We start from the raw sequence: 21,364 nt of genomic DNA, 5'->3' as shown, positions 1-21,364 counted from the left end.
GTGTATAACATAGCTGAGAACTGTGTGGAAACCATTCAGATGGGAAGTTCTATTGTGTTTAATTAAGTGTAAGAATTTTGTGACTCAGAAACTGAGAAAGTGTATGTAATGTTTGGAAGATTGAACTAATGTGATTGACTTGACCTAATATTTAACTTTATTGTATTGTTTAAAATTAGAGGTAGAATTTATGTATGTGTCATATAGCTTATATTAAATGTTTTATTTTGTTAATCTAATTATTGTGTTTGCCTGAATTCCTTTTTATTGCACCGTTCATAAAAATTCGAATCTTGCGGGTGCCCCAAGTAGAATAATAATAATTGATTCGGCCTAATGAGAAGACTGCTAACTTAATTAAGAATTGATCCTACTATTTTATATAGACTAATCTAAAAATAGGGTAGCGCAGTATAATTATAAATTTCCCTACTTTTGGATCGGTGATCAATTCGCAAATTAGTTATTTTATTTATAAGAGTGACTTGAAACCAAGATGGCAGAATTAGAACACAACATGAAAATAGAACGTCACGACAAATGTAAGAAAACTAACTTACTACTGACTGTGTAAAACTAGCTGAACAAAAGTCATGGGAAGACTTTGGTAAGAACACAGAAAATAAATATCAGGAAGGTGGCAAAATATTCTGGAGCCTGTTGAAAAAGCTCAGAAATGGAGGAAAGAGTGTTATAAAATGAATTAGAGATGATAAAGGCAACAAGAAAACTGGAGAAAAGATATCCTTGATGTATGGAGTAATTATTTCGAAAAATTGTTAAACGACAGTGACAGCACAGTAGTAAAAAACACTCTACAGGCACATGTAATCAGGAATACATATCCATACTTGAAGTAGAAAAGCCATCAAAAGTCTGAAATGTGGAAAGGCAGTGGGAATAGATGACATTCGACCAGAAATGCTCAAGTATGGAAGAATAAAAGTCTTGCAGTGGCTGCATTGCATAGTGTGGAAGACCTGGACAGAGGGACGAATTCTAGATGATTGTAGTAGAGCTCTCATAGTACCCATATACAAAAAAGGAAATAAAACTGAATGTGAGAATTACAGAGGTATTTCCCTACTGAATGTTCCTGGTAAGATTTATGCAAGTATACTTGAGAAATGGTTGAGAAGGATTGTGGAAGGGAAGCTTGGTGAAGAACAAGCTGGATTCAGGCCCAATAGAGGCTGTAAGGATAAGATTTTCACTTTACGACAAATAGTTCAGAAATCATGGGAAAATAACAAAGATTTAAGTTTTGTATTTAAGTTTTGCAGACCTGCAAAAGGCATGACAAGATGCCTTTTGCAGGTCTATTCAAAATGCTACAGTTATATGGTGTCAATGGGGCATTATATCAAGCAATACTTAGTCTTTATTTGAGTTGTAAGTCAGCAGGTAGGAACTGAAGGAGTACAGGAAGATAGTTTAATGTTAAATCTGTCAAATATCCCGCCTGTCATTCATTATCTATATCAATCACATTATGAAGTAAGTGGTATTAAACCTGACATCAAAACTGGAGATGTTAATCGCAGCTCTTTACTTTATGCAGATGATGTTACACTTTTAAATAAATCCAGTACAAGTCTCCAAGATTCCTGACTAAACTGAATAACTGTTGTAATAAATTTGGTATGAAAATTAGCAAGAACAAGACAAAGACAATGAAAATAGGCAAAAACATTGATAATATCAACTGCATAGTGAATGGAGAACTATAGAACAAGTAAAACTTTTCAGCTACTTAGGCACGAGTTTTAGTGAAGTTAGTAAATTAAATGTGGAAATAGATAACAGAACCAACAAAGCTGGAATGGTAGAAAGTCAACAGAATAAATTTATATGGAATAAAAGAGAAATTGGTCAAAACACTAAATTAGCTGTATACAAGACAGTGTTTAAACCAATTTTAAACTATGATCTGAGAGCTGGGTTAGAAATAAAACACTTGAACAAAGACTAGAGTCCATAGATGTGAGTCGAGAAAGATTAGGGGCATGAACAGATGGCATAAATGGCAATATCATATTAAAAACAAGGATATATTAGGAAAGAAATTGAAATTGTTAGCAGAGCCAATCTTAGGTGATATGGTCACTTAAACAGAATGGGAGAGGAAAGATCAGCAAAACAAGTGTTCTCTGCCAGGTTGGTAGGAAAAAGACCCAGAGGAAGACCAATATATAGGTGGATTGATACAGTAAAAAGTGCAGACAGAAATATAAGATCTGATAATGCTGGAGTCCTGACAGATAACAGATTGATAGGAAGAATTATGTAATTATGTAAGTTTTTCATGTAGTGCTATAATAATATCCTGTAAACCCCTTGAGGATACATGTCAGTAATTTGATGATGATAAAGAAAACCAATATCAGTATAATAATAGTAAAAATTATGTATTACATCATAACTAGCCTTATTTTCAATTCAAAAAAGATCAGCAAGTAATAAATATCACAATGAAGAATGTTATCTCTAAATGTTAATACTATAATGATGAGAACCAATTGTTTGTTTAGTTATAATTATGGCTGAAGCCATAATTATAACTAAACTAAACCCTAAGGTCAGCATATTATGTCTTAATTGTATGTACTCCAACTGTTTGGTTTTGCAGGATGAAAAACCCTGTCCATATGAGACTGGAAAACGCACCTTCAATTCAAAAGCCTTCAGAGATTCCTTGCATATTAGATGTGATGGCAAATGCCACATTAGTCCTTGTAAATGTACTACAGTGGTATTAGAGATGCAAATACCAATTAGATCCAGATGTGATGTTTTCTCCTCTTTTTTTGCTGTGAAATTAAACTCCTTTAAGAATTATGTTCATCCAAAGAATTTGTTTCCTTCAGATGGTATGTATTTTTTATTTTTTTGATTGTTTCAATTTAAGTTGCTGAACATCAAATATCAAGAGACAGAACAGGTCATGTATACTTTAAAGTCTTTGATTATACCCAGTTTTTATTTCATAGCATTATGTCCTGATGTTAATACAACAATGAACTCCTCTTAATTTTTTATATTAAATTACACTGTACCCTACCTTTTATATATATATATATATATATATATGTGTGTGTGTGTGTGTGTGTGTTAATCAACAACAGAAGTTTATTGGCTTCTGATCAATGAGCTTAGTTAGCTCACCACCTGAATTGTAAATATTATGACAGTAAATTCGATTGTTTAAGAAATGAAGTTGATCAACTAATTAAATGGTAGATTGATTTGTACAGGACAAGTTATCAACACACACACACACACACACACACACACACACACACACACACACACACACACACACACACACACACACACACACACACACACACACACACACAAAGTGGCAGTTTCTGAAACTAATTACTCTTTTGTTTGGTGCTTGATCTTCAAAAAAATGCTCTATTAATCATTTTAAACTTAGTTATTTTTAGTTATTTGCTTTTAATTTTAAGTTTTAAAGAGCAGTAGCTATTTTGTAGTACTGACATTAATAAATAACCTGCTTAACATGAATTAAAGTAATTGGCAAATTAAAGTAGGGCTCCAACACTAATTTCTTCTTAAATGTAAACAGTTGTATAATAACTAGTTCTACGTTCATTTATATTATTAAAATATGTATATACATATGTATAAACAGCAAAACATAATCATGTAAATAGTCACTGCTGACAAATTTCAAATTTATATCAGCTATTCTCAAATAATATAACTAAGTTTTTAATTATATTTGAAAAATATTTTCAAAGTTCTTTCAAGGTTTTCATGAGATTTAGCATTAACTGGCAAGTTACTAAACTGATACATTTCATTCCAACTTTTTTTTTTTTTTTAATCTAATACCATAAGATAACTTCTAATTGGATAAATATTGACAATCATTCATTATCTTCTGAAATAATATTTCATTTCCCGCCTACATTTGAACACAATGCAAAACTGATTTAATCGCAACTTCAATTATTATATTAATTTTGCATATTTTATACAACCAGGATTATCATCTACTAAAATGCATGTTCTGGTTAGGTTTATCTTTATCGATGAATAAGAATGAACTCAGATTGTTGCTTTATAAATCAATCAGGTTGTACTCCATTAAATTAAGGAATACATACCAGTAATTATAATTTTGATTGATTTTAATTTGGTGTTTGTACTGAATTCTAGTTTAAAAATGTTTAGATTTAGCAAGGTGAAATAACACATCCAGTAATCTTGGTGGGTTATCAATAGGAGATAGCCAAATATATTAAGAATAAACTTGATTTTATATATAATTATTATTATTATTATATGACACCTCCAGGGAGTCCAAAGACTCATTGAGGGAGGGCACCTACTCAACAGATCATTCTAACCGCAACTACACCACTACAATCACAAACATCCGAGCCCACAGCGGGCTTCGAACCCGCAGTCTTTTGGCTAGAGAGCGGATACACTAACCACTCGGCCAGCCAGGCAAGCTATATAATGATAAATATATTATCCTTTTATAGTGGAGACAGGTTTATGTGAAATGAACAGATCTACCTAAATTAGGACTGCAAAGAGATTTATTTTTTACATGCTTACTACTTTCCTACTCTTGGTCTCTTATTTTACATCCAATAAATATATAAGCGCAATAATAGGTATCTATTATCTAAGAGTATATTTCCATCACAAATATTGAAAAGGTTCCCTGAACATTTAAGCATTTTTATGATGACCTGATTATCTAAAATAATCTATACACTATTGTATAGATTCATCACATATGCTTGTCAATGCCTATCATTTAACACTGACCAAGTCATGGTAACATAATTCTGAAATCAAGGACAATCATTCTGTCTAACCACATTCTTAGCTGGGTAGACAGAATGATAGTCCTTGGTTTCAAAGACGAGGGGGCAAGTTCCAACTTTTTTACTTGCTTTAAATATTGACACAATATAACATTTACACAATAGGAACTCCTGTATTGCACTGTTGTAAAGTGTTGTGCAATGTATATTATTCACAATTTGGGTCAATCATATGTTTTTAGTACATCCAAGAATAAAATTCATTTACATAAAAAAATTAGAAATCAAACTAAATTTGCCAAGAAATTATATTCATGTTTAATCCTTTATCGAAGTGTGAAAAAACAAGATTTGCATGTGAAGTATCTTCATAATTAGGCTACTTGTATATAGTGTCTGATGACTTCACATCAATTGATTTAGAATCCCATAACACACCTTTCAGAAGTATATATTGCTATACATTATAGAAAACATTACTACCCAGACTAATTTTGACCTTTGTATGAGGGTCACCTCCAAAAACTAGATGATCCTTCAGATCACTGACCTCAATGAGTAAACTGAAGGATAATTTAAACTCATTAACTGTTGATCACTCTAAAATACTCAGTGGTGGTTCCACTCAGTGACATGCAGATCCTACCACTGAGAACTGCACAACATGCCAGGGAATGACACCCACTGAACAGCCAACAATAAAGGCCACATCAGTGAATGCTATACCACTGCAAGCATCCAATGGAATACAGTGTTCGAGACCACTTCAGTGGATCGAACATCTGTGGGGAAACCATGCTGGTGGGAGCTACACACAGAAGAGATACCATGGCTGAATATGTTTCAATGTTTCTGTAAAATACTGTGGATCAGAGATAGTTGTAGAAAGTTTATTCACTTAGTTAATAATTGAATATAATATCTTGGCACATTTAATTTTTGTGACGTCATCATCCTCTATATACAAGTAGCCCAGTTATGAAGTTAGTTCATGTGCAAACTATTTGCTCACACTTGGAAAAAAGATTAAACAATATAATTTTTTAGCAAATTTAATTGTGCTCTTCATTCATTTGGTCACTTGCATAATGTGGCATACATCATAGACTGCATAGGGGTTGGTCAGTATTCCAAGAGGACAAAATGATGTGACATTTAAATACAATCTCATTAACAAGTCAAAACTGGTCACTGCACAGCTGATATATTAAATATAGATAAAGCAATAATAAATGGGGTAACATAATATCATCATTATCAAATTCCTGACATGTACCCTCAAGGAGTGTACAGGATATGATAATACTACATGAAAAACTTACCTCACTACTAAATTCCTATCTACAATTTTCCTCCAAATCAATCTGATACCTGTCAAGACTCCAACATTATCAGATCTTATATTTGTCTTCTAAGGCACTTTTTACTGTATCTATCAACCTATATCTTCTTCTGAGTCTTTTTTTTGCCAACTTGGCAGAGAACACTTGTTTTGCTAATCTTTCCTCTCCCGTTCTTTTTAAGTGACCATACCACCCGAGATTAGCTCTGCTAACACATTCCTGGCTGCTAACAATGTCATATTCTTTCCCAATATCCTCATTTTTAATATGATATTGCCATTGATGCTATCTGTTCACACCCCTAATCTTTCCCAGGACTTTCATATCTGTTGTCTCTAGTCTTTGGTCAAGTGTTTTATTTCTAACCCAGCTCTCAGATCCATAAGTTAAAATTGACTTGAACACTATACAACTAATTTAATGTTTTGACTAATTTCTCTCTTATTCCATATAAATTTATTCAGTTGACTTCCTACCATACCAGCTTTGTTGATTCTGTTGTCTATTTCTATATTTCATTTACCATCTTCACTGAAAATCGTGCCTAAGTAGCTGAAATGTTTTACTTGTTCTATAGGTTCTCCATTCACAATGCAGTTGATATTTTCAATGCTTCTGCCTATTTTCATTGTCTTTGTCTTCTTATTGCTGACCTTCATATCATATCAATTACAGCAGTTATTCAATTTAGTCAGGGAATCTTGCAGACTTGTACCAGATTTTTTTAGAAGTATAACATCCACATAAAGTAAAGAACTGAGATTAACAATTCCAATTTTGATATCAGGTTTAATACCACTTTCCTTCATAATGTGATCCATATAGATAATTTATAACAGAGTGGATAATGTACATCCTTGTCTGACACCAGATTTAACATTAAATCATCTTCCTGTACTTCCTTCAATTCTAACTGTTAACTTACAGCTCAAATAAAGACTAAATATTGCTTGATATAATACCCCATTGACACCATATAAGGATTGTGGAAGAGAAGAAAACAGAACTTTTTTCTGTTTTATAACTTGGTTAAAATAGATTTTGTATTTGCTTTGACCAAACAGATGGTAACAATAAAATAAAATATACAAGTGTTTCAATTAGTAAATTTGAAAGTTTACTTTGCAACATATCCTCCAGTTGGACCTGTACCATTTCTTTCATCCACTATTCGCTGGGGTTGAGAACTCAGGACTTTACCATCCTCATTTGTTTTCCATGTATTTGCATCTTCTTTAAATTCAGAACCCCTAAAAAAAAATCCAAGAAAAAACTCAATGTGGATTTTAAAAAAAATCAAATAAGTTTTTCACGATTTCAATGTTTCAGTTTAGTTTTACAGTTTTTACAAGATTCAGGTACTCTATAGTAACTAAAGAACTGTCTATAGTAATAATCACTTTTTATAAGAGGGGAAAATGGATGCATTTAATAATATTGTTTTAAATTGCACACATCAATGATCACAGTTCAATTTAGTGCATTATTTAATAGTTAATCAAGGGGTGGAAACATTTTGCTTTAGTATTTACATGTAAAACGGATGCTGCATTTATTTAGTATTTAATTGGCATAGATTTCTTACCAAAACTGTCTGTAAAAACTAGCAACTTGACTGACTTCGTTAGAACAAGCCATCAACATTTGTTTACTATTTCAATACCTCATTACATCTAGTAGGTAACTAATACTGTTACCCAAGACCCAAAAATTATACACTCTGGTACGATTCTAAAAACAATCATGTTCTTTTTTTCCCTAAAAACAATATAAATGTGTTATCTTTAAAAACAAAAAAAAACTAATGTCAGTAAAAACATTAAGAATTTTAATGAAATAGTTTTTGCAATTGTTTCACAACAAAGATCATATATCAAAAAACTGACATGTATGTATGTAGTAGACATAAAATAGATTGAATTCATTTATGCACAAAATAAGTTTGATTTTAAATGTCATTGTTTAATTAAATTGAAATTACTGTTTGTGGGAGGGGGGTGAAGTGAAGGGTTAACACAATTGCATGGCTTTGAAGTTTTTGAATTTGAATTTTTTTTTGAACAATTTTGAATTTGAAGACTTGCTCCAATTGAATGAAGTGCTCGAATGATGGAAGTATGTACCTCATGTGTTTGATGATGCTAGGCCTCAAATGAAGCTGCAAAATGTTTTTATTTTTAGTATCATCAAACCAAAAGTTGTTTTTTCAGAAAAAATGACTACTTTAAAGTGTTAGGAAAAATATATTACCAGTAATGTTATAGACCACACTGTTAGTGTGAGTGATAAATTAAAGGGATGATGATTTTTAAGAGGGATGATGGCAAAGTTCTATAAACTTCTGAAAGGCATTATAGAATATCGACTTGAAATTTTTTGTTATATGGAAGGTGGAGAGAGTACAAAGGGGGACATCCACAGAAGTTAAGTATGTGTACAGTTAAGAAAGGAATGAGAGCTAGATTTTTCTTTTGAAGAGCAGTGAGTGAGTTGAGTGAAACAGTCTGCCTGTTGAAGTAGTGAGTGCACCAATTGTGAATGAGTTTAAGAGACGGTATAGCACATGCAGGTGGTGTAGGTGAAGTATGGCTTCTCTGAATGAGTCCTCGATCCCCTGGAGGTCTCGGATAATAATATACTAGAAAAAAATATCCTACCATAACTGACTCATTGATATGTGGTATCAATAACTTATTATAAACTGATTTTATCCTATATGACAATTCGGTTTTGAAATAAAAATATCATTAAAAAATTTGTTGTCCTTTCTCGTACACAAAAACATTGAATCTGACATGAAATTCTTCAGAAAAACAGCTGGTTATACCATTTTGAATCACAAAATAAATGAAGAAAATCTGAATATATGCCAGCAGTTTACTGCAGCTGTAAACTGCTGGCTTATATTCAATACAACCTTTATATCAAATGTATGAGGGGGGGGGGGGGCTGGAAAGTTCTGTTAAACACCTAGACAAGAATGATATTAAAGCAACTGAATTAAGAAGTAAATTCGAATACAAAATGCTTTTCATGGAATCAGCCTCAGCCCTAAGAAACAACCCAAACCTCAACAAATTTGGTTGCATGAGACTGCCCCAAATTTGGGAACCCTACATCAGAAGACCTTCAGCCCAATCGCCCAAGAATATCAACATTGCTCACTAGGGGGCACCATCAGGAATTTTAGGAGAAAGAATAGCTTCCTGCTTCGTCCTCATTTACTGTTTGTTGTGCTTGCATGCACGTGTCTTGTTTTTAAGTTCCTGTGAAAATAGCAACGTGACATTGCCGAAATTTTGGAAGTGTATTAAAATTTATTTTAATGTATATCCTAGTATACGTTGTAATTTCCTTAAGCTATTTAGTAAAAAAAACTGATATAACTACAATGAAAAACATACCACTAGCAGAGTTCTGAAGGTAACATATGTTTTTATATCTGCATATGTTCTTTCTTGTAGTTATATAGTTGCTTTAATATCATTTTTGTTCTAGGTGTTATTATAGCGTATAATATACAGACTATCAAAAATATTGAATACATATAGAATAAATGGAAAAAGAACAGCTGGAAGACTGAAGAAGTCACAGCATGAGAATGGAATAGACCACTTGGTCTAAATCCATGATAGTCAGTTGAATGATTTTAGTAATGAATTAATCTTTCTACTGATATTAAATTATAAGGATAATTTATGTCTACTGCTGGATTAAAGCTTTGGTTTTGAATTTGTTATACTTTATCTATGAAAATAAGAAATGTGAAATTATAAATGAATAATCTTCTTTCTATAATTTAGGCATAAGTCTGTTTCGGCATGTAAAGGACTATACTCTCATTCTTTTCTTAAGGATTGTTATATCTCTCTCCCCCCCTTTTATGTTTATGCTTAATTATTTCTTTGATAGTCTTCCACCATCTATTCGTTGTATGTGCTCTCTAAATCTTTTGATATCTTTTTTTTTTTTAAATAATTTATTGTATTCACTTGTAATTCATCTATTATTTCATATTCCATCTATTCTTGTACATTATTTAAATGCTCTAAGAAATTTGAGTGGAGTTGTGTGTGTTCTACTTGCATCCTTTTCTTCTCTATCCATAACTTTATAAAATTTTTTTTTTTTTTTTTTACCAACTGTTGTGTGTGTCTCAGTACTACACTTTGCTTGATGCCCCTTCCTTCCCCTCTCTTAACCCACAAAAGGGTTGGCTAAAACTCAGATAATCTAGAAATCACTCTACAGATCAAACTTTTTTTTTTCAAGCACTTCAGTTCTCCGATAAGCAGACTGGTGGTTTCACCAGATGACAAATGTTAGACCAAACTATAAGTAAATAAGATAAGAAATTCACTTATTTTAGAAATAACTTAATGAGAGCAGAATTTTTGGTTTTGCTTCAATGCTATTTTTAGAATTTATTGCAGAGTTAAATGCAGGAAGAGTAGCATGCAATTCGACTATAAGAATTCATTGAATTCTTATATCACTGAAATTATTGAATAATGGACAAAATGCAAAGTTAATAAGATACACAGAATTCACTTTTGAAATTATTTAATAAAAGCAGAATTTAATAAATTCAGTATCTTATTTACTTTTATTTAATAATTTCAGCATTTTCTATAGTTAGAGATCATGTTGTACCTACATTTAATATCAAGTATTCGAATACATGCCATAATTAAATCCCCCTCCAACTGTATGCACTGAAAACAAGACTGCTGTCATTCAACTTTCATTAATTCCAAGTGAATTCCATATTTCATTTACTTACAGTTGTTTACTACTTACGTATCTACATTCACAATGAATATTATATTGTTACCAATTAAGTTTGTATGAAATATTTATCCTAATGACATAGAAATTTCATTACATTTTATGTGGCACTTAGCAAATATACCTAGTCTAGCCAAAATTATTGTTACAAATTGAACAGAGCATAAACCTTTAATCTATCAGTAAATCACTTACAGTTTTCAGCACATACAAACCACAGTATAGCATGCATATAGCAGCATTCAATGTTTGAAATGTCTCCCCCTTTTACCTTCATACATGCCCGAAGTCTGTGAGGCCATGTGTCAATGGCAGCATGTGCAACATCCAACGGAAACGCTGTTACTGCTCGCTCCAAATCCACTTTCAGCCTGGCAATGCTGGAGTGTCGTTTCTTGAAGGCTACTCTCTCAAGCTACGACCACAATTGCTTTGTAGTGCATCCTACAATTTTATAATTTGTACATAATGGCTTCCACATACAAAATTCCAAAACTAAAATTATATGCAATACTTACTTAACACAAGGACACACACAAAGCCCACAACATTTCTCCATGCCTGTCAAATTCTTTTCAGCCTCTCTCATATCAGCATGTATTTTATCCATATCTTCATCGATTTTATCCAGTTGTTCTGAAACATTGCAATTTAGCATGAAATGAACAATCTAAATAAATTTTAAGTAGAGATAAAATAGTGCAATGAACTATATTGTGAATGTATGAGCTACTTAAATATTGTTTAGGATTAAAAGTACTTTTCTGGATGAAAAAGATACAATATTCATATTTTAAAAGCAACATGTATACTAAGAAATAAATTTACAAAAGCGATAGCATTAGGATGGTTATATCATCTCTACTGTGAATTGATTTACTTCAACTGCCTATAATCTGCTATCCTGCAAGGATAGCAGTCCTTGTATTATACTATACTATTTGATTCTCCTCAAAGACTATAAGCATAAACTAAGAATACCTACAATAACAACCCAATAACAAACCTCCATGGATAACTAAATGGGGGAGGTCTCACTCAGCGAGCAACATATCATGTCAGTAACCTTAAACTCGAGTACATCCTTAGTCTACACAACATGTTCTGGCAATGCATTAATTTCTGTGTGTAACTTCCAAGGATGGCCTTTCATTCTCCCTGTCTTACCTTCTACTCTATATATATATATATATAATCCAGCCTGGTTGGCCGAGATCTCCAACCAACAGGTCGTCTTTAGTTGTGATTGTGTATTGTAGTCCTTGAAATACTTGCAATAGTCACCCCCCCCCTCCCCCGAAACTTCAGGTCACTGTTAATTCTTACCACTAGATGTCATCCCCTTCCTGAAGCACAGTTCACAGGTTCAAATCCTGCCATTGGCATGGATGTTTATGATTGTCTTCAGTTGGAAGATGAATTCTATCGTCCGATATGAGACCACTGCCCTGTTTATTGGAGGCCTGAAATAGCTGAAAAAGTTCCGTGTTTGGTCTCTAGATCAGGGTTTCTGGACCGTTTAAAAAAATTTTAAAAAAAAACTTTTTCTCTCTCTATATTATATAAAATTAACAAAAAAATGGCAAAAAAAAATTCTTAGTGCACCCACGGTACAAATGTACTACAGGTTTAGTAATAACCTTTTGTGGGTGGCAACCACATACAAAAAAATGCCTTCTGTATTAATCTGGTAAAATCCTCTTACCAGCAAGCAAGCATCTCTATCATATTACCTCTTTCCTACCAATCCCTTAAACCCCTACCTATAATCAACATTCTGGAATCCTGATACTGTCTTTAATTACTCATCTACACATCCTCTCCACTTTCCACATCGCAATGAAATTTAGATCACCAAATCTGAGCACAACAGTTAATAATCTGCTATGCTGCAAGGATATAAGTCCTTATATTATTACAGAGGTGTAGCTAGAGGGGGGCGGTCTGCCCGGGCGGCACTTTGAACATTTTTGAACTTTTGCAGTTAATTCTAAAATACAGTCTCGAGAACTCAGTTCCGACTATTATAATACTACAGCGAATTTTCCTCACAATTGCTGCGAGTGTTGCTAGTTGTGAGAGGAGGTTTCCTAAATAAAATTGATTAAGAATTACCTACATTACTATGAAATATACTTTTCCAATGTCATCGATGATTTTGCTAACAGAAAAGCAAGAAAAATAACATTTTAGAATGTTGAAATTAAAGTTTTACTTCAAAAAGAAACAGTGTTTTAATTTATTTCCATATACGTCGTTTTGACTTTTTGTAGTATTTTTGGTGTGTATTGAGAGGGGCAGCAAAAGCACTATCTACACTACTGTATTATTATTATTTTGACTCAACAACACTATTTGATTCTCCTCAAAGACTATAAGCTTAAACTAAGCATATATATAATAACAAACCTCCATGGATCACTAAATGGGGGAGGTCTCACTAATAAAAACGGATTAATGAAAAGTTCGGATTAGAGAATTTACCCCCAAGAGACAACAATAACTAACGTTTAAGACAAAAATAATCGGATTCTAATGATACGTCAATTTAATTCTGTAAATAAATGAAGTAACTAATAGAAAAAAAGCTACTGTACTGTAACGTAAAAATTTAGTTTGTATGTACTAATGTTGAGGATTCTGATTTAATAAAATTGCATAGTTCAGTACTTAATTTAATTTGCGTAAAAATATCACTTTCTTGTACAGAACACACAAAAAAAAGTTTCACAAAATAACACAAAAAGTTTTTTTTATTTCTTTGTAAAAAAGTAACTGATTTTCTTTTGCTTCTTGGAAGCTAAACGTTTTTTGAATGCTTCTTCTCGGAGCTGCATTAGCAATAAAATTTTGTGGAATGGCGTATCATTCTGCTTAGCCCATTCTATACACACATTAAAACTGTCAACTGCCTCTTCATGTTTTACTTTTTTTCTTTGAGTTCTTCATCGTCATCATCGTCTGCTAATTCATTCTGTAGTGTCATTTTTATAATTTCATCATCTGATTTGATTTCGAATTCACTTTCGGTTCTACCTGCAATCCATTCCACAACATCTGTTGGTGAGAATATGAACATCTGGATTTATATTTTTAACTAAATTATGCACGTTTTAAATTTCCTCATTTTGTGTATCACCGTAGTTATCTTAGTAAATTCTAGAAGGCCACAGTTTTTTCCATGATGCTCGAATTGCTTCAGGTTTGACGGCTTCCCAAATAGTAGCAACTGAGAATGCTACATCCTTCAAATTTATATTTTTTATCGATGTAGTAACATCATAATTTTGGGAAATTTCATTTAAAAGCAGGTTTTTACGCTATTTTAATTTAATGGATTGTATTATGTTCTGATCCATTGGTTGCAACAATGGAGTACAATTTGGAGGCCAAAACATAACCGTAAAATTTCCATCCTTACTAATCAATTCATCTGCTGGAGGATGTCCAGGACAGTTATCCAATAATAAAAGTGCTTTCTGTTCCAAATTCTGTGATTTTAAATAAGTTTTAACAGACGGTACGAAATCGTTGTGAAACCAGTTTGAAAAAAGTTCGATATTCATCTATCCTTTACGTTGACTTTGGTACAAAACCGGAAGGCAGCAGTTCTTAAATGGTCTTGGGTTTCTTGATTTTCCAATCATAAGTAACTTTAATTTAGGTTTTCCTGAGGCATTTGCACAAGGCATTATCGTGACACACTCTTTGGACATTTTTCGATGGGTGCTGAGGTTTCATTTCTGTGAACTAGAGTTTTCTCTGGTAATGACCTCCAACAAAGACCACTTTCATCCGCATTATAAATTTGATCATTGGTTAAATTTAATTCAAGAATTTTTTCTAAAAAAGCTTTTTGGAATAATTCTGCGGTGGAAAAGTCACTAGACAGTTTTTCCCCTGATATTGATAGATGCCGAATACCATGGCGTGTCTTAAATTTTTCTAGCCAACCATCACTTGCTTTGAATTTTTGATCCGGGTAAATTTGTGAATGGAAATGCTTAGCTTTCTGCTTTAAAATGTCTCCGGAGATGGGAGTATGACGACTTCTTTCTTGAAGAAACCACGTGTAAACAGCAGAATCAAGTAAAGAAAAATCACTTTTTTTCAGAGTTTGTCTCTTGCTTGGTCCTTCTGCTGTGGTCGAAACATAAGTTAAAATCAAATCCTATCTTTGTTTTGTTTTTTATGTCACTGATTGTAGATTTGCCGACATTGTATTTAGTAGCAAGTTGTACGGCTGCTTCACCCTTTTCCAGACACTGAATTATTTTACACAATCACTTACTAAAACAATCGATAATCATTCACTGAAAACTTACGAAAACACAAAACAATAAATGACAACTGAAACAATGTTTGATTTCAATAACCAAAGAAAAACTGAGCGTTATATACAACCTGGCTTTAGGCTAAAAAAATTGTTGAAGGAACATAAAGATAAACAAACACTGTGCAATACTGGTGACTAATCAGCGATTTAGGACAGCGATGATACATGCCGACAATACAGTACGTACTGTACAGTATAAAAAAGCAAACGTGAACACACAATAAATCAAAATAGGTCTACAGTATAACTGTACAATCGACAGTATGAAAAAAATACTGTACTCTAATAATAATAAAATAAATAACATTTAAAATAATAATTATTAAATAAAAATAATAGTACATAAAATAATAATACATAATAAATAAAACTTTTTTTTCTTTCAAACTGCAGTTCGGATTACTGGAGGGTTTGGACCAGCGAGATATCACTGTATATCAAAAGTTCCTGGCAAATAGGCAATGTGTATAACCAGCTTAAAATAAGTCATAGGAAGACTTTGGACGTATAAAATAAATATCAGGATGGTGGCAAAATATTCTGGAGGCTACTGAAAAAACTTAGAAATGGAGAAAAGTGTACTGTCAAAGGAATCAAAGATGAAGAAGATAACATGAAAACTGAAGATATTCTAGATATCTGGAGTAATTACTTTGAAAGATTTCTAAATGAAACTAACAGTGATAAAATGATGGAAGAAAACATTCAAGTGGAATGCAATTAAGAGTACATATTGATGCTTGAGGTAGCAAAAGACATCAAAAACTTGAAATCTGGAAAGGCAGTTGAAATAGATGATATTCAACTAAAAACTAGCTTGAGAATTGAATTCCAGATGATTCGAGTAGAGCATACACAATACTCATCCATAAAATAAAACTGAATGTGAGAATTACAGAGGAATTTCTCAGAGGTTTGTCATGATCAGATTTTCACTTTAAGACATTTAAATCTAACCCACAAATGAAAGGTCACAAGACCTGTAGCAGAGTGTCATGTGTGGGCAGATAAAGATAGAAATACAGGTATACCAATGATTTTCTGGCATGCTTGGTTCCAAAGCCTTGCTGGATTAGTCATTTTGCTAAACCAACGGAGGTCATGTAATAACAATTCATCAGTAATTTTTCACTACTAATTATATCCATCCCATGTTTTTAAAGTACAACAGGCCCCTAGAAACTTACATATTAACCATAAATTTGATGATTTAATGAAATACATATTAGTCTAGGACAGGGGTCGGCAACCTTTGCAGACTTACGGGCCACATTCAACTTTTATTTTTAATAATTGGGCCACAAGCGTTTAATTTAACTTAACTTCCATGGATGCCCCACAGATTCGCCGCTAGAGGGCCAGGGGAACGGTCGTGTTTTCAGGGAGCTCCCGAAAGCTAAGTACAATTTTGAATGGAAATTAGAATATATGTTAAAAATCATAACGTAATATTGTCTAAATTTGGTAGCTTGTTGTGTCTGTGTGATTTTGGTGTAAATTCCGTAAATTAATTTAGTAATTAACGATACGTTTCATATATTTGAATATGGTGCCAATGCGACGTAAGATAATGGCGTCCAAAAATACGACGCCATTGTTCAAAAACTATAATGTGAGAGAATTTGTCCAATGTGATGTGTGTGGAATGTATGCATTCCCGAATGAGGCTGGAGTATGGATTGAAAGTGATAGTGGTGGGAGAATGTATAGAAAGTGTATGCAAAGTGAGGAGTCGAAGTATGTGTCAGGTTGTGAGACAGTTATGGTTGAAGAAAGCCAGAATGCGAGTGAAAATAGTGGCTCGATAGGGAATTGCAGTGTACAAGATGGCAATGTGAGCGGTGATCTAAGAAAGAGTGAGAGCGATTATACAGAAAGAGAAAATGGTTTGAATGATAAAAAAAATGAGGAATTATTTGTAGGAAGTGAGATCGCTAGGCTGCGCGCAGTGATACAAGATGCGCAGCGGCAATTAGAGCACCTGCAAAACTCTTTCCAGAGTGATTCGGCTAACGTAAATAAACAGTGTGGGTGAGTTTCCGAAATGAAGGAGAGAGTGTTGTATGGTGACTCGTTATTAAGAGGAGTAATAGATGGGAGTGTAACTAAATCGTACTTACCGGGTGCAAAATTTAAGGATGTAAGTGAGAGCATTAGAGTGCAAAAACAGAGGGTGAAAGAAATAACAATTGTGGCTGGTACGAATGAATTGAAAGGTGATAAATTTTTTATGAGAGAGGACTGGAAAGTATTGTTAAAGGTAGCGAAAGAAAAGAGTGACAGAGTTAGAATGGTGAGTCTGTTACCACGGTATGACAGAGAGGAGTTTAGAAGGAGGGCCTTAATCGCAAATGATATTATGCGCAGGTTATGCAGACGGTGTGGTGTGGAATTTGTGGACGTGTGGAATGAGTTTGATGGGCGAAAGGACTTATACAAGATGGATGGCCTGCATTTGAATGGACTTGGTGTGCGGAGACTGAAAAACGTGTTGCTGAATGAAGTGAAAATGGATGTGCAGAACCAGGGAAACTAGAACTACCAAGGAGGGGGGGGAAGTGGATATCCAGACATCAGTGAGACAGTTGAGTGTAAAAATGTATATAATGTACCTGAGCCAGCAATAACGACAAAAAATGGGAATGGGATATTTAGAATAACGCATCAAGATAGGGGTAAGACAAAGGGAACACTGCAATTCATGTATACTAATGCCAGGAGTATTAGGAACAAGAAGGAAGAATTTTTGGCCTTGATTGGCTCTTCCTGGCCACAGGTTATTGGCATTAGTGAAACATGGCTGACGGAAGATGATATAGTTAGTGGGATAGAATGTGTAGGTTATAGTATGTTTAGGAGGGACAGAGAGAATAAAATTGGGGGAGGGGTGTTATTGATGATAGCTGATGAACTGCAGCCAAGGAGAATTGAAGTATTGCAGGATAGTGAAAGGAGCTCATTTGAGGCTATTTGGTGTGAGATTAATACTGGCAGAATAAAATATATAGTTGGGTGCTGCTATAGACCAGGTGATGGAATAGATGGTGGAGATGGTATGCATAAACAAATTGATGAAATGAGTGGAAGGAGGGTAATTATTATGGGGGATTTCAACTATGGTAACATTGATTGGAAGGAGGAGAGGACACATGTGAGGAAGGAAATGGATTTTATTCAATTATTAAGGGATAACTATCTGAAACAGCATGTAATTGAAAATACTAGGGGTATTTTCAATTACATGCTGTGATTTTCAATTACATGCATAATGTGAGAGTGCTTGACCTGGTAATAGTATCTGAGAATTTGACTGTAATGAATATGACCATGTTGCCACCTATTGGTGAGAGTGATCATAAGGTCTTGACCTGGGAGGTGGCTAAAGGTGTGAAATTTGTGATTAAGACAGGGTATATGTGGAATTACCGTGCTAGCAAGTATGACAAGCTTAGGAGATTGCTTGGATCAGTGCCATGGCATGTACAACTGCAAGGGCTGGACGTCGATAGAGCATGGGAAGTGATCAAAGAGCATTTACAGGACGTTATGGCTGATTGTATACCTAAGGTCCGAATAGTGAAACAAGGAGGGGTTAAATGGATGAATAACACCATTAAGCTTGAGCTGCAAAAAAAGAAACAACTATGGAGGGAATTTAAAGAAAGGAGTGACCTGCAGGCACACGAACGGTATAAAGTACAGGCCAGAAGGGTAACGAGTGTGTTAAAAACAGCAAAAGCCAATTATGAAAGGAAACTAGCTATGCAAGCAAAAGAGAATCCCAAACAGTTCTTTCAATATGCTGCAAGCAAGAAAAAAACTGTACATGGCAAAATGATTTTAAGGAATGACGATGGTAAAGAGTTCACTGAACCAGTCGATATAGTGGAGTTACTGAGCGCGCACTTTGCAAAAGTATATCATCCAGGTGGTGACGTTGAAAAAATGAAGGAACCATTAGTTTATATGGGAATTGTGATGAATGAAGTGGAGGTTAATCGTCTATTACAGAACCTTAATGTGAATACATCTGTGGGATTGGATGGTATACCGGCACAGGTCTTGCATGAAGTGGCTAATGAATTATCAGTGCCCTTGACCATGTTGTTTAATCTGAGTCTCAGGTCTGGCTTAGTCCCGAAGGCGTGGAAAGAAGGGAAAATAGTTTCACTGCATAAAGGAGGATCCAAGACTATGGTTGCAAATTACCGACCGATCAGCATATCAGGAGTCGTTGTCAAGGTCTTGGAGAAAGTAGTCAAGGGAAAAATACAGGAATGGATTGATGAAAATGAGATACTGTACAGAGGACAGCATGGCTTTGTGAAGGGTAGATCATGCCTCAGTAACTTGCTCAAGTTTTATAACAAGGTGACGGCTGAACTGGATAAGGGAAATGGGTTTACAGTGATACTGCTGGACCTGGCAAAGGCGTTTGACAGGATACCACATGGAATTCTAATCCGTTAACTACAACATATGGGAATGGATATAGGGTTGGTGAGATGGATAGCTGGGTGGTTGATGGAGAGATATCAAAGAGTAGTTTATTCAGGAGTAGAGTCCAAAAAACGGCCTGTGACTAGTGGTGTGCCACAGGGTTCTGTTCTTGGACCACTGCTGTTTAATCTGTTCATTAACGATATAGGGAAGGGTCTAAGTGGGACAGTTCATTTGTTCGCTGATGATGCAAAGTTGGGTAGGGCGATAGTTAATGCAGAAGATGTCAAAGTCTTGCAAGATGACTTAGATAGATTGGAGTTCTGGACTAAGGAGAATGGATGTCAATTTAATGTGACAAAATGTAAGGTTATGCATTTCGGAGTGAAAAGATTAGCAGCAGTATACCACATTGGTGGAACTGTACTCCAAGAGATTGATGAGGCCAGGGACTTGGGAGTGTTGGTGGATAGGGAGATGAAGTTTAGGGGGCACATTGCGAAAGTAGCTAAATCAGCTCATCAACTCACTTGGTTGTTGAAAAATACCTTGACGAGCAGAGAAAAACAAGTTATTGTACCTCTGTACCGAGCCCTGATAAGACCTCATCTCGACTACTGTGCCCAGATTTGGTCACCTCGGTTCCTTCTTGATGGGGAGGAGGTGGAGAGGATCCAGAGGCGAGTGACTAAGATGATAGCAGGTCTATGGAATGAACCATATGAGAACAGGTTGAAGATTTGTGGGTTGCAGAAACTAGTTGATAGGCGGAAAAGGGGAGATATGATTGAGACATTCAAATTGCTAAAAGGATTCTATAGGATTAATTCAGATGATATTTTTGATATCAGGACTGGTGGTGGGAGAACTAGGGGACACCCATGGAAGCTGGGCAAGAGCGTGGTTAGCAGGGGTGTTAGAGTTGGGTTCTTTACTTTTAGAGTGGTAAATGAGTGGAATAAGCTGCCAGAGTCTGTTGTGGGTGCTATGACAGTGAGCGAGTTCAAGGCAAAGTATGATAGATACTGTGAGAATGTTGAACAGCTGTGTGAACATGATGTTTAGGGCCTCCCTTGATGGGTCTAAGGACTCCTGGAGTAGCCCGTGGTAATAATAATAATAATAATTAAGAAAAAATAGTGAGTGAAAAAAAAAACTTAAGTTATCAATTTTTATGATATCAATCTTGAACAACACAGAAATATTTAAAGTACGAGATATGAAACAAACATGAAAATGAATCTCAATGAAAAATTATCACCTAAAAACAAAGTAAGATAGTTTATGCATCACAATATGCGTGTCTTCTTGATTAATGTGCCTTTTATGATTGTTTTCCCTTAGCCAAATTATCTAGATCCACTTTATAACCTGAGGTGAAAATTCAAATTGAAGCATGCAAATATTCATCAGTCAGTCAGTCAGTCGAGAAGGAAATTTATTTTTTCTAAAACTCATGGCAGAAAATGCTTGTTTGCAAATGTACAATATGTATATGTGATTCCAAATGCAACTATCATCTTTGCGAAACTGATTAATCCTTCAAATTTTTTTGGTAAGCATCAATAAAATATTTGGACATTTTCTAACAAAAATGCTTTCTTTAATATTTCATTGTGTTGTAATTCCAAAACTGCCATCTG

The 21,364-nt window shown here is 34.2% G+C and overlaps 1 protein-coding gene across 1 annotated transcript in view; it reads right to left on the bottom strand.

Annotated features, from left to right (window-relative positions):
• The window catches only part of LOC150102637 (synaptosomal-associated protein 25-like), a 175,907-nt gene that overhangs the window by 28,783 nt on the left and 125,760 nt on the right, over positions 1 to 21,364 (bottom strand). Inside the window, exons 5-6 of the mRNA XM_090398656.1 lie at positions 11,464 to 11,581; positions 7,279 to 7,407 (exon numbers count right to left, since the gene is read on the bottom strand). Of these exons, the coding sequence (XP_090254782.1) occupies positions 7,279 to 7,407; positions 11,464 to 11,581 (247 nt within the window). The remainder of the gene's footprint in view (positions 1 to 7,278; positions 7,408 to 11,463; positions 11,582 to 21,364) is intronic.

Source organism: Typopeltis vanoorti, chromosome 10, assembly GCF_054136105.1.
Source record: "Typopeltis vanoorti isolate ZY-2024b chromosome 10, IOZ_Tvanoo_1.0, whole genome shotgun sequence".
In the NCBI taxonomy this organism is placed as follows: domain Eukaryota; kingdom Metazoa; phylum Arthropoda; class Arachnida; order Uropygi; family Thelyphonidae; genus Typopeltis; species Typopeltis vanoorti.
Note: the sequence above shows the minus strand (reverse complement) of the source record. Positions and strands in the feature narration are given on the sequence as shown.